Genomic DNA, 14,319 nt, shown 5'->3' with positions numbered 1-14,319 from the left:
ATTTTTTGCCCATTTGATACGGATGGTGAGATAAATTCCAACTCACTACCTTTCTCCTTGATGCGATTATCAGCAAATAGAGTCGCCCAAGATTTAGATCCATGACCTTGAGCCATTCCCTCATATTCAACAACAGCCACCTTCTTGCAAACAGAAACCTCTAAACACTCATCATCAACTGAAATCTCATTCACAATCGGATTATCAGTGGATAAAGCCTTCAAATTCTCCATTGATGGCTTTGAGATTAGGGCTTGTTCCTCCATTTCACTTTGATCTCTCAACTCCTTTTCCTCATGGAAATCATCATGGATAATCACAGATCTATCACCCTCAGCCACCACGAAATCTTTCTGAATGACAAGCTTCTGACCTCGTCCTCTTCCCCTCGCCATGAATGCGAGCTTAGCATGCGCGCCAAGAAGAAGAAGAAGCCCTAAAAGTTTAACTTGTCTTATCAAAATTTTTCCACATTAGTAATTTCTGTAATGGCATTGAAAATGAGCACACACACACACAAAAGAAAAAAGACAAACAAATTCACCTCCTTTTATTAATGTTTTCCCAACCCAAAACACAAACTGTGCTTGTTATTATTACCCCCAAAATGTTCAACCAATTACTAGTATACATTCTTGATACTGATCAATTGCATTATCCTCAAAACACCATCTATGTTACAAATAAAGCTCATCAGTTGAAGCTCAAGATATGAAGATAATCGTGTCCCCCCTTGGCCTCGTACTGACGACACAGAATTTACTTCGTAAAGAACCATTTTTAATTACTGTATGTACATGATTATGACCGGTGCATGAACTTAGATTCTTCTTGGCATAAACAATCGGGTAAAGGGTTTTCGTAGAATGCCTCTTCTGATCGGAACCTCTCTTTGCCTCTTGTGCCGGAGATTGGTCCTTTTCTCTTTCTCGGTGAACCTTGCCTGTCAAACACTTGCTCATAAGAACACAGTAACAATAAGGACGGGTATTTTGGTATGTCTTATTAGAATTTATGTACCTTCTTTTATGGAGTTCTATGATTGTTTCAGACAGTTTCCGGCCTTCATTAAGTGAGCCTCGGTCGAGCTTATTGAACAAATGTACTAGTGCTTTTCTGCTCAAAAGAGGGATCAGATACATTAAGTGCTCGGAAAAGATGATTTTGTAGTTGATTTGCTAATAAGCACAAGTGGATTGTTTCGGCACCTGTCAGGGTTGATTGTTTTCAGATGACCCAAGTACCTACGATGACCAGCAACAGCCCTTGCCATGTTCCCTGAATACGAGGGAATAAAAACATCACTTTGCACTGATACAATGTAGTCTAAAGCTGCCATTTGTGACGCGTAGTGACTGAATGGTTCGAGCTCTTCCGATGATGCCAAATTTTCCTGAAAATAATGTTTATATTTAAGTTGTAAATAAGGCTGCAAATTAATAAACTAAATTTCTGCATATCATTGGACACAAAAGAGATGATAAAAGTCTACCTTGCTTTCCCTCAATGATTTAGTTCATTGGTGATACAGAGTATCTAATACATGAAAAATTGCTCTTAGAGCAGTTTCTGATTTTTACTGTTAAATGTTAAATGCAAACCTCACAGCTGAAGAAGAAAATGGAGTACCAACTCATTACAAGGAGTAAAATACCAAAAGCTAAACAACATCCATGGTTGACTTGGTCATAAGGTGAAGTTTAACTTGGGTGATCTTAGAAAAGTATTTGACTCAGATAGATTTTATCCTAGCTTTCTCCATCATTCTGTTACTTGTCCAAGTCGAGTTAAAATCAGACCTAAGTTTACTGGATAAATCATTGTATAAAGAATCCTCGCTGATCCATTCCTGGTTCCCTCCCTACAATTTATGCTTCCCCTCTAAGATTTCTAGTTAAAATCAGACCTAAGTAATTTCAGCAACATTCTAATCAGTCTCTTTCTATGGTTAATCAGCATATAATGAATCATGCAAAAGTACTTAATTCTTTGTGATTGCAGAAGACTAAAATTCTGCACTTTTCATTAATGTAGTTTAATTATAAATTATAGTTTTTTTTAACATTTATGCATTCTTCCTTGAATTATCAAAGATTTATTTCAGAATCCCATAAATTTGAGCAACTAAAACCAAAAACATCCTGACTCTGAGTCACTATTTTGACTCGCCTGAATCATGTTTCTTGGGTTGTCGTGAGTCCCGAGTCAGCCAACTGTCCCAGGAAAAGCTCGAACGACCTTCAACAAAAGGGTACCTGTACCCGAAACCGACACAGGTGGGTAGGTAAAGAATACCTAGGGGCGCGAGACAACGCTCTCTAAGGAACTCGGCAAAATAGCCCCGTGTGGTTAAACATAACTTCCTAAAAGCAAACACAAGAAGATAAAATAATTTCATACAAAAGATTGGTGACAGAAACATTAGACCAGCAGCGTTCAAATAAATATTAATTTATTAAACATGCTAAATGCAGAGGAATGTAACATGTACCTTGCTGATCAATGTAGGAAATCGAGACCTTAGATCGGCCATCTGAGAGTCACCTCCATATATCTCCCCTGCCGCAACATAGATTGGAGTATTGGATGGATAGCCGAGAGCTGAGAGAAGAATTCCAACCTCTTTTGGAGTCAATGGACAATATCCCTTCACTCTCTGTTCTTGGGAATCAATATCTTTCACCTTCCAATAAGAAGTATTCTCTCTGCATAAACCAAAGAAGCATATTCAAAGTTCATACAACTGCACTACACCAACAAGTGAAAGTGACCATCACAATTACTTGCCTGATCTTTGTTAGTTCATCTGCTTCAGCCAGAGACAAACCATAGGTGCACCCACTAAAAGCAAGCATGTCCTTCTCATAACGCAAATGTAAAGCAATATATGGACCGAATGATCTCATCCTCTCAACCAATAACTGCAGGGTCAACAATGCAGTCAGTACATGGATGCATGACGGAACATAAAAAATATAAGCAGATAAAAGTGGAAAATCTATGTAGTTCTACAACTTTAAGGAATGGAAATTACATGTGCTAATGCCTCAATGCGTGGAGAAAATCGAAGTGAATTGTAAAAAGCTCGACAACGAAGTTTTTGAATGTCAGCAGGCAAATTGTTGTTGGCAAGACGTGAATCTGATTTAGCAGCACGAATAACCTGTTACATAAGAGTGATTAAGTCGAGTTCAATCTAAAAACACAGCACTTAATAACATAACACACCGCCGATATAAAATGAACACCCTAGTGTTATAGAACACATACTTGATAATCATCCCACAAGCGAGCAATTTCGCCTTGGTAGTATTCAACACCCGACCAGCTGATAAAATGTTTTACTGCTTTAGTAGCAGTTGCAAATTCCTTTGGCAACTTCTTTACAATTTTTACATCATTCGCCAAAGACTGAATAAAATACTCTTCATCAAAGACATCTGAGAAATTGCTGTTGTTCCAAATTTTCATAATTAACCCATTGGAACTATTGAGTGGAAAACACATAAAATATAACAGAGAAAATTCACCTAGAATCTTGCCAAAATGATCTTTTATCAAGTTCTGGAACAACAAGGGTAGCATTAATAAGACGAGCAACAGCCACCATGTCACATATCTGCCATACAAATTAATATGCACATAAAAATCACAAATTAATTGAATTCTGCCAAGTTCCATTCAGCATACAAAAAGTTGGAAGAGTAATACCCCAATCAGACCTTGCAAGATCAAAGTTGATACACGACACACGTTGTGTGTGACACAACATAGACAACACGTCCCTTCCATGAATCAGAGGACACTAGAAATAAGGAAAGGAATTAATACCTGCCAATCAATTCAGTTTTCTGAACAAAAGAATATCATTCATGATACATGACAACAGGCAAAAAAGTATGTCGAATACCAACTACAAAGAATACTGATGATCTGACCATAGAAACAGAAAAATCATTATCAATAATTCAACATGAAACATTGGAAAGATTTCAGTTTCAAGTGGTCCCCTTAAACCTCTCAAGAAGAGTCAAAATTAATAATTCTTATTTCCATTAATATATGAAAACTAATGTTTTTATATCACAGCTATTGTCAACTCAAGATTCTAGGATACAGTGTATGTTTGAGAAGAAATCAAACACGTGACAAAGGGATGGGAACATATTGATGATTCCTTTGAGATTGCCTAATATAAGAAGGTTATCCAGTTCATAGATACACAATCAAGATTTCACCAACTCTGAAGCACCCAAGTTCACATACAGTAATAAGTTTCCATTTGGTCAACTAAGTTTGCAACCATTTAAAAAAACCAAGCATTAATTACCTTGATGAATATGTTATTGCCATATACACTAATAAACAACCATCAAAGTCAAATTTACATAGAATTACAAAGATATCAAAGTCAAAGTATCAACTAATAAGAACTTGAAAAACTGCAAACCCACCGAAATTCAAAAGACTACCACCAATCAAGGAATTGGCTCTAAAAATTATGGGGATTTAACAATCACAAGAATAGGAGAAAACTCACCCCAGCTCGCATCTGGTTCAACCCACCATTTGTATGAACTAGCAGATAACCCCTGGATTCAACAGGAGCTAAAACAGCACCAAACAATCAATCCAATTTCTCACCACAACAACGAATCAAAAGGAAAAATGTTACATGCTAGTACTCTTACGCGTATATGATGAACTGGGCGCAACGCACTGGACAAAATTGCGTCTTGAAGGTGATTTCCAAAGTTGTTTCAAACTCCACAGTCTCGCTCTTGCCTAACAACTGTCAAGTCTAGAGGAGTGAAACAATGAAAGAGGATGCATGACTGCTTTTGCATTTTAACAAATGACTAGTTTACAGTACATTATACTTAAAGAAACGTATACAAGAAAATTATTTGAATTGGACCTCAACAAACATATGGAAAAAACGAATTAGCATTAAACAACTAAGCTAAACTAGCATGAAAAGTATAAATTACAATGACAAGAAATGAAGGTAGACCACCTTATCTTGCTGTTTAGAGAGCTGGGGAGGAGTCAACTCTTGCGTCCACTGAAGCTCGCCACTCCAACCAAGATATCCGATTTCTCTCAACTGCCAAGAAGAACAGCTCGAATCATAAGTAGTAATCCATCACAGCCAAACAAATTATCATTAGACCAACATTCAAATGTTGAAGAAAGGAAGATTTAAGAAAAGGGAATGTTTCGTAACTTCACATCAACAAATTTTCAAAGAAAATCTCCAAAGTAAAAGGATCAATTGCTACTGTTAACAAAAAAAGGTTTCTTTCAATAAAAAAAAATCAAAGAAAAAGTCTTCAGAAAGGAACCAAAATTCAAATAAAAAAATACAAAAAAATCCAAGTAATAGCCAGTGTCAAAGATGTAGCTTCTTTCCATGATGAAAAGAAAACTGAACACCTGAGAAAAAAATCATAAAAAAACTCAAAAAAACAACAACAACAAGAGTCTCTAAAAGAAAAAAATATTTGATCTCAAGTGAGGGCTATAATCATCGTTGCAATCTCTCAAAATGCCTAACATTTTCATCTCAAAAACAACAAAGAAAAAAAAAAGAATCAAATCAACAAACAAAAAAAAAAAGGAGAGAAACACCAGGCCATTAAACAGAAATCACAAACAAAACCCAATCAAAGAACCATAAAACTAAAAAAATAAAAAATCATCAATTAAAACCACAAATAATCCCCAAATAATAAATCAAACACAACCCCCCAAAAAAACACACACAAAAACATAAAAAAAAGGCCACCTTTGGAACCTCCGACGAACGGAAAACGTGCACCGCCAACAACGCTCCAACAGCGATCGCCGCCGCGGCGACAGTAATCACTCTCCTCATCAATCGAAGGCTCAACCTTCTCCTCTCCATCGCCTTCTCTCTTCCCTCTCTCTCTCTCTCTCTCTCTCTCTCGCACTTTAAAGCGTGTGGGAGTGTGAAAGCACTGACAACTGCGCAATTGCTGCTAGTCTTCCCCAAACGCCCCCGTGAGGATAGAAAAATTACCGCCAACCTTCCCAAAATGTCCCTAAATTAGCGGAAAAATTACCGCTATCCTTCCAAAAATGCTCCTGTGAGAATTAAAACTTCCTTCCTGGAATGTCCCCATCTCTCTTTCTCTCTCACTCCTTCCGATTATAAAGGTGTTTTTTTAATTAAAATGTTGGATTTTATGAATTTTTTTTAATAAAAATGACAAACATTATATTCTTCAACCAACACTTTCATTATTTGACATGAAATTTAGACAATAAATTCATACCTATCACCGTAACTCTAGAACTTCGTTATCATTATGTTGATTTTTTAGTTGTTATATTTTACAGCTATTTTTTATTTTTTTATTTATCACATTAAAAAATTTATATAGCATTAAATAATTTTTTTACAAATTTACTTTTTAATTTGATGTATTTATATAATTTTTAATAAATCACAGTTAACTAATTATTAAATTATATACTCCACTATGAGGGTTAAATAGGAGTAGTTTTGAAAATAATAAAAATTTTTATAAAATATTGGTAACGAACTAATTTTAACTAACTTTTCTTAATCGGTGTGAACTAGGTAAAAGTTGACAATTAGTAAAAAGAAACGAAATAAGTACTGTAAAATTTAGTGTTGGATTTTATAAAAAAATTTTTAATGAAAATAGTCTACATTATTTGAAAACATCCACACGGATTGAAAAATTAATTATCAGACTACACTCCCACTAAAAATCTCATTATCATCATTGTGTCTCATAAGATTTGAAGTTAAGATCTTTTAAATATCTTACCCTCACTGATTTTGCAATATGTGAATATCACTGTTTTTTTTATTCTTTATTTTTTATTTGTTATTTATTATTAAAAAAATTCTTCATTTTATTTCCAATATATTATTATAATAATTCTGTAAATTCAAATTTAGAGAATTTTGTACAAAAAAAAAAGAGAATTCTCAACAATTAGTACATACAATGAGTGGACACGTGACTTAACAGACATTAAATTATTCTAAATACAAATAAATATTAAAATAATTCATTGATTAATTAAGTTCCCTTGACATCATACTTATAACAGACAATAAGAGATATTTGAAGAATCATTGGTTTTTTTAAAAAAAAAATCATATTTGATTATAAGAATTTTTATCTGGATATAACTGAATTAAAATTTAGTTTTTTTTTTGACTGGTTTTCTGAGAGGCACCAAGCCCTATAGAAGTGTTTAATTTGTCATATTTAAATTAATATCTGATTTTTATTATATAAATGCATGAAATTAATTAACAAGCATTTTTATTTATTTATTTATTTATTTATTTATGGAGGGCATAGGGAATCCAGTAGAGTGGGGGCAAATGAAAGACTTAGGAAAGTGAGAGGTTTTGTTTGTAAGTATTTGACAAGATGATGATAGAAATATAGAATAGACTTGTGAAAGCTCTTCAACTTTGATTAAATGATGTAGTTAATTTATAGAGTTATTAATAAGCTAAATACTATTTAATATATATTTTTTTAAAAAAACTAGGTTATTAGAGTTAAATACTAGACCTTGTACCATAGATAATCCAAATTTTGCATTCTAAAACTCAAGATATAATAATAAAATTAATAATAATAATTATTATTATTATTATAATAAATTCAGAGACAAAAGAACACTAGGGCAAAGCTAAAGACTTGTCAAAGATACCTTTAGTCTTTAAATTAGCCTTTTAGGACAAAGAAGCCATCTTAAGCAAGGCATAACTTTTATGTTTTTTATTATTATTTTTAAACTCAAATATATTACTTAAATTTAGAGTCACATGAAAAGTTTACCGTCATCTTCGTATATCCAATTCCATCATATGGTTTATTCGTATTTATAAAAATTAATCTGTAAAGTATAAGTAAACATATAATTACTATAAAAGTTTCATTCAAATTAAGCATAATAATAATAGTAATTTTAAAACACTCAAAAGTAATAAATAATTTCTAAATTGTGAGTATTTATTATATAAACATTCTAAATTATGAGAAACATTGCTAATAATTCATTAAAAGAAATTCTTGAAATAAGAATTAAAATTTTGTAAATGTAAAAAGAAAAAATATATAATTTCTCAAGAAAACACACACAAAACCCTAGTGTAGACACCACCTTCAAAGAGAGTAAATCAGGGAAAATAATAACTTTCCAAGCAAACCCTAACCCTAACACTAGATTTTGCTTGATGCATGGGCAAGCGTGCAAAACAGGCTGGCTAACTTGGCTTTGAGCATGTGCCATGCAAATGCTCAAAAGAAAATTTTCATGCATTAATTATCACAAAATAATACTCCCAATAGTTATTAGTACTATTAATACTAATTAAACGAGTGAAGTGGTTGTTGCCTCGTCAAGCTAAAGTTGTTAATAAATCATTCTTTATTATTTAGAAAAACAATAAAAAAAACATCACAATCTCTATTTGTCACTAAAGCTCATCATTTACTTTTAGTCCCTCCACTAAATGTATCTTCATTTCAACACCTTAAATTAAATAAATTTATTCATTTAAATCCTCCCTTTTCTCTAACTATAATCTATTCCCGGTGTCCACCTTAACTGTTTTCTCTTTGTCCACATAATGAAAAATTTCATAAAAATTTTAACTTATATTTCCCATTTTACTTATTTCTATCTTCATCCACTAAAATTGTGTATTTCAAGTGATATTGATAAATATATATTTAAATATATTGGTAAAGTTGAATGTAAAAATTAATATTTAAGTTATGTATGTGAATATGTAATTTAGAACATGATTTTTTTTTTTTTAAATAGACATTTTATGATGTAACATAGTGAATACTTCTTAGTCACAATAATCATGATATATATATATATATATATAACTACAACTCTATCTCTAACCTCTTTATCAAGTATTTATTATGATAACATCTATCTCTCTAATCACTTCATTAATTACATTAATCATTTTTTTGATATAAATAACAAATCTATCACTCTTTAGGATTAAGTATGATATCTAAGATATAGTATTAATTGGTGGAACTTTGATAAATCAGTCAAAATAGTTGACTGATTTACACATGCATTGCTTGTTGTTTAATGATTCTATGGACATACATAGCATGCCTAAAAAATTATTTAGAATATATATATATATATTTTAAACCATTTGACTTGCTTTGATAAAGTGATCCAAGAATTTCCCATGCTACCCACAATAAATGAAAAGTGTACTTTGGTGAATAGTTACTGATGTGACAAATAATTTAAGTTATCTTATCATTTTTCTAGATGTGTACATGGTTTGAGAGAAAATAATAATAATAATAATAATAATTTGTTTAGTGTTATTTAGTTGCTACGTCCACCACTTTAATAAAACTTGAAAAGAACAAGAACACAATCTTAATTATCAAAGGTAATTATTTTAAAAAACATGAAAATATATTACAAGTGAATTTCAGTAATATAGGGGCGAGTGTGTGATGAAATATATAAATATATATTTTCCACAAAAAATTATTTTAAAATATTAAGTTGGTATTTATTTTGTAAAAAAAAAAAACGAAGTCATTTTCATATTGTACGAGTGGGAATTAGCAACTTTCATTTAAAACAAAACAAATATTAAAATTAAGATTTTAAAAAAAATTAAGAATGAAGGGTTTATCAACCCATTTAATATAATTATTTTGCTATAAATAATAACTTGTTTAACTCAATAACCACATCATTTTAGTTTAATACCAAAACCCAACCCTCTTTTAGCGAACATGGAATATGAAATAATTTTTTTTAAAAAAAATATCAATACAACTAAAAAAATAATTTAATAAAATAAAAATACCACCCTTGTAACTTATAACGGTACAGTTCGTATTTCATTTTTGCTCTAACTCAAAATTTAAGTTTGAACCTATGACATGTCCATATTTATTAAATTAAAAAAAAACACAAAGTAATTTTCTCCTAACTCATAATTGAGAAATCTATTACCTATAAAATGAATTAGTTCAACTTAATAAATCAGATGAAAATGTTGCAAAGAATAGTAAGAAGAAGAAGCCAAGACAGAGTTGACCTAATGTTATGGCAGGTCATGAGTCAAGGTGCTGATTCATGCTTTTCAGGTGGTGAACATACATGGACCACAGGCATGCATGAATCATGCATGACAATTATGATAAATAGATACATTAGATAAGATAGCTGGATTAAAAAAAAGAAGTCATGCATGTTTGTAGTATGTCTTCATTCTTGTGACATCCTTAACTTCTTTTGCCAGAAAGGCACTTCTTTCTCAAGTTTTTTGAAGACCAAAGACGCACCCAACTTGATGATCAAAACAAGACAATGAAGGGAAGAGGAAGTAACTAATATGACTCTTTTGGATACTTACAAACTCCATAGATGATCTCTAGAGTCTTCATAAATTTATAAATTTTCCTTCAAATTAAAAAACCTTTCCTCTTATTCAATCTCGACTTAAATCGTGTTATTTTGTACTGGAAATTAAATATAATCTTGACTTCTTGTACACCTCTCGTAATGCTATTGGAAGTTCTTTAACTAAGGATACAATCAAATATCATTTACGTTTCAGATTAACAGTGAGACTATGGGTAGATAATCCTTTTATACAGTTATTTTTTAAAAGCTCTGTCATGCTCTCCACCTCCTCGTTTATCACTATTAGATCATGGTTTGTATTATGTATTTTTCCATACACTTTAACTTCTTACTTTTTATGATCACTTATTTATACTTATAATCATTTTTTTCTTAAAAAACATTTTAGGTGATTTATTTTTTTAAAAAAATTATTATTTAAGTTGGTTTAGTCAAAATAATCAATAAAAAAAATTTCTCCAAACCTACTCTTCCTAGGGTACTGTTAACTTTTTATATTTTTACATTTATTCTTCATTTTCTATTTTTCATCTTTGCTCATTGGGTTAATTTTTTTTGAGTAGTCCCTCAACTATCACTTTTGTTCAAATTAGTCACCTAACTTTAATTTGAATCAAATTGGTAACTTTAATTTAATTTGATTTCACTTGTCAGTGACCCATGCATTTCCCGGCACCTAATGCTAATGTGGCTACCGGAGAAGCCCAGTCAGCAACTTAATTACATGACACCCACCATCAATTAAGTTAATCCACGTTGGATTTAGCCCGCCACGTGGAGAAGAAGACATCCACGCCAGCCATCTTCTTCATCATTTCGTCCCAAGAGATGGCAATCCTCAATGGTTGTTGACATCGTCGTCTGGCGGAGAGAAGAGGAGCACCAACCATTGTGGCAGTCATCCGCGTAGGAATCAGTAGAGGGGCCACGAGAGAGAAAAGGAGGATGGTGGCCGGAGAAGAGAGGACGGTGGCCCATCATCGGCATCAGAATCAGTAGGGGAGAGCGAGAGAGAAAAAGATGATGGTCATCGGAGAAGAGGGGATAGTGGCCAGAGAAGAGAGGACGGTGGCCGGAGAATGAGTCTAATAAATCAAGATGGCTTACAAGTTGATTCTAAGCAAATAAAATGAAGACTTTAATCTCTTGCATTCATATGAGAGAGTTGATTATTAGAAAATTAAATGTTAATGATTTAGTTTTCATGCATAGCTAATATAATCAAATCAATGACCTTAACCAAAACAATCCATTTAGTTAATGATTTAGTTTTCATGCTCAGCTAATATAATCAAATCATTAACCTTAACCAAATTTTCATGTGTTAGTGCAATTTGCAATCTCATCTGGTATTTCCAAACATATATAAATTACATATGATATATATTCTAAAACCACCATCTACAAAATTACAGTTGATACTAATTGCAATCACCTTTGCATTCAATAATTAAAAAATAATTTGTTTATATTATAATACAAGATTGCTCAGATAATCTGTTAGAAAGTACTAAACATACTAATTTGCCAAGCATCTTCATTAACATAGGAGTTTGTGTCTTAACATACAAAACATACTAGCAAAGGGGAAAAAACCAAAAACTTTAAAAGCCAATGGTCAATTGATCAATGTGAAGACATGCTTTAATTTCTCAATTAGCTCTTCCTGGGGGAGCCACACTCTCCTTCTCTTTGTAGCATCACTCTCTTTGTTACTTTGTCCTTCCTTGTCTCTTCCATGAGCCTTGACACTAATGGTCTTTCAGCATTTTGTGAAAATTTTTTGGTACTCTCTGGAGTATTCCTGGTGTTTTTGCCCCCTCTACTATTAAGGTTTGGTCTTGTAGGAATTGTTTGGTTGGACTGGCCTTGATCATATTCATTTATGACCTATAGTTTTAACCAACAAATATAAATTAGTTTAGAAGAATATGCAAGCATTCTAAAAATTAATCATGATCATAATTGGAGCACACCTGTGACATGGCTTCTTCAAATTCGTTGCCTAGCTGTAAGGTTTGTGAAGGATATCGATCACCGAAGGCTAATGAATCAACCTGTGTCATGTTAAGCATAAATGACTTAAACATTGGATTATAAAGTTGGTGGTTTAGTTTAAAAAATAAAAGAAGGTACTTACCATTGTAAAATGCTCTTGTAGAATTTGGGAATCAATGTTGTCCATGGGATTTTCGTTCTGAACGTCACTTGTCTCTACATTCACCTACCCATGCACACTTTCATTTTTCCTTTGCATTGCACATTGTAACAATTAATTAGTGGTAGCATTTTACAAATAAACAAATAATATAAAGTAAAAAGGATCACAATTACCTGTCCATGGTATCATTTATTATGCCCTACATTTCCACAAATACTACATCTCATTGTAAGTCCCTTCTTGCTGACTTTCCCATTGGTGTACCCTTTACCATCTTCATCTGCTTCCCTTCTTCTCATCATTGTTTTCCTACCCCTTCTCTTATTAATTGGATTAGGGGCAATCATTGGTTCTTGATTACTCTTTGGCCAAGAGTCCCTGCCATGAGTTGGGTTCAATGTGTGGCTATATGTGTTAAGGTAGGTGCTCACCTTGTACTAGTCATCCAAATAGGTTTCAGGTTTCTTCTTATTATAATAGATGGCTGAAATGGCATGACTGCAAGGAATGCCAGTCAATTGCCACCTTCTACAAGAGCAACTCCTTTTATCTTTATCAACTACATATTGGACATCTGGTCCTACTACTTGGTATTGTGACCCTCCTGACCATGCTGCTATATAGAGAAAGCTCATCTCCTTGAATTTTTCTAACTTCTTCAGTATCCTAGGGCAGTGGGTAGTTGTGATTTTTTTCATGAAGTCTCTTCTTCTTTGTATTCTTATCATTAATTGGGTTCTAATTAACTCATTCACAGTAACAAACCCCTTGGTCCTAGCCCCTAGGATGTGGCAATTAAAGCATTCACACATGTTGTTTAGAAGGACATCACACTTGAATTTTGAATGAAAGTGTGATCTGCTCCAATGTTGAGGGTCTACGTTATTCATATACTAAAATGCAACTTCATATAAGTCTTTCAATCTAGCCATAGCTTTCTCAAATGCAGGTATGTTTGTTGCTGTGGCACAACTCCAAAGCAAGATTGTCAGACCCGGACCGGCCCGGCCGGTTCAACCGAAAAAACCGGGAACCGCCATGTGGTCACGGCAGGGTACTCCCATCGACCCGGGTATTAAAAACCCGGTGTTAACCCGGTGATCCGGGCGGTTAAACCAGGAACCGGTTGACCCGGCCGGGTCAATCGGGTCACAATGTTTAATTTTTTTTTACATTATTTAATAATTTATTATTATTTTTCTCATTAAAAAAATCACAAAAATCGTGTATATTTATTAATATTAATTTATAATTTATAATCAATAAATAGAATTACAATATATATATATCATAAGCATACCAACAAAAAAATTAACATTTAAAAAAATAAAAATATATTAATGTGTTATGTAAATACTTTTCTAAAAAAATTTAATTTATTAAGAAAATAAAACAATAAATGAGTGTAATTTTTATTATAAAATATAAAATTAAAGTATTTTAATTAAATAAAAAATATAAGAAAATTTAAAACAAAATAAAAACTCAATTGAGATATAAGAATTAGTGAATTAAATTTCTTATTTATTTTAACAAAATCAACCAATAAACAAATAAATAAATACATAACATCGAGAGAAGTTCGATAATTATATATTAATATATTAAATTTATAAATATTTAAAAAATGTAAAAATAAATGACATAATTAGAAAACTCTATTGTATATAAGGTCATTTATCAATTTAAATATCAAATTTGAGTAGGTT

At 32.2% G+C, this 14,319-nt stretch overlaps 1 protein-coding gene across 2 annotated transcripts; it reads right to left on the bottom strand.

Annotated features, from left to right (window-relative positions):
- Positions 1 to 526: 526 nt before the first annotated feature.
- LOC120263549 (O-fucosyltransferase 7) lies at positions 527 to 6,077 on the bottom strand. Of its 2 annotated transcripts, none has more exons than XM_039271499.1 (12): positions 5,789 to 6,077; positions 5,018 to 5,107; positions 4,692 to 4,801; positions 4,541 to 4,608; positions 3,531 to 3,619; positions 3,271 to 3,451; positions 3,035 to 3,163; positions 2,788 to 2,921; positions 2,492 to 2,705; positions 1,209 to 1,393; positions 1,021 to 1,116; positions 527 to 943 (listed from the first exon to the last, which is right to left on the bottom strand). In XM_039271499.1, the coding sequence occupies exons 4-12, from the start codon at positions 4,550 to 4,552 to the stop codon at positions 802 to 804; spliced, it is 1,182 nt and encodes a 393-aa protein (XP_039127433.1). In that variant the 5' UTR covers positions 4,553 to 4,608; positions 4,692 to 4,801; positions 5,018 to 5,107; positions 5,789 to 6,077; the 3' UTR covers positions 527 to 801. The 2 variants fall into 2 exon arrangements, with proteins under 2 accessions (XP_039127433.1, XP_039127432.1); XM_039271498.1 differs by having other exon boundaries at positions 4,692 to 4,792.
- Between the last annotated feature and the right edge of the window lie 8,242 nt (positions 6,078 to 14,319).

Source organism: Dioscorea cayenensis, chromosome 6 (genome assembly GCF_009730915.1).
Source record: "Dioscorea cayenensis subsp. rotundata cultivar TDr96_F1 chromosome 6, TDr96_F1_v2_PseudoChromosome.rev07_lg8_w22 25.fasta, whole genome shotgun sequence".
Taxonomy (NCBI): domain Eukaryota; kingdom Viridiplantae; phylum Streptophyta; class Magnoliopsida; order Dioscoreales; family Dioscoreaceae; genus Dioscorea; species Dioscorea cayenensis.
Note: the sequence above shows the minus strand (reverse complement) of the source record. Positions and strands in the feature narration are given on the sequence as shown.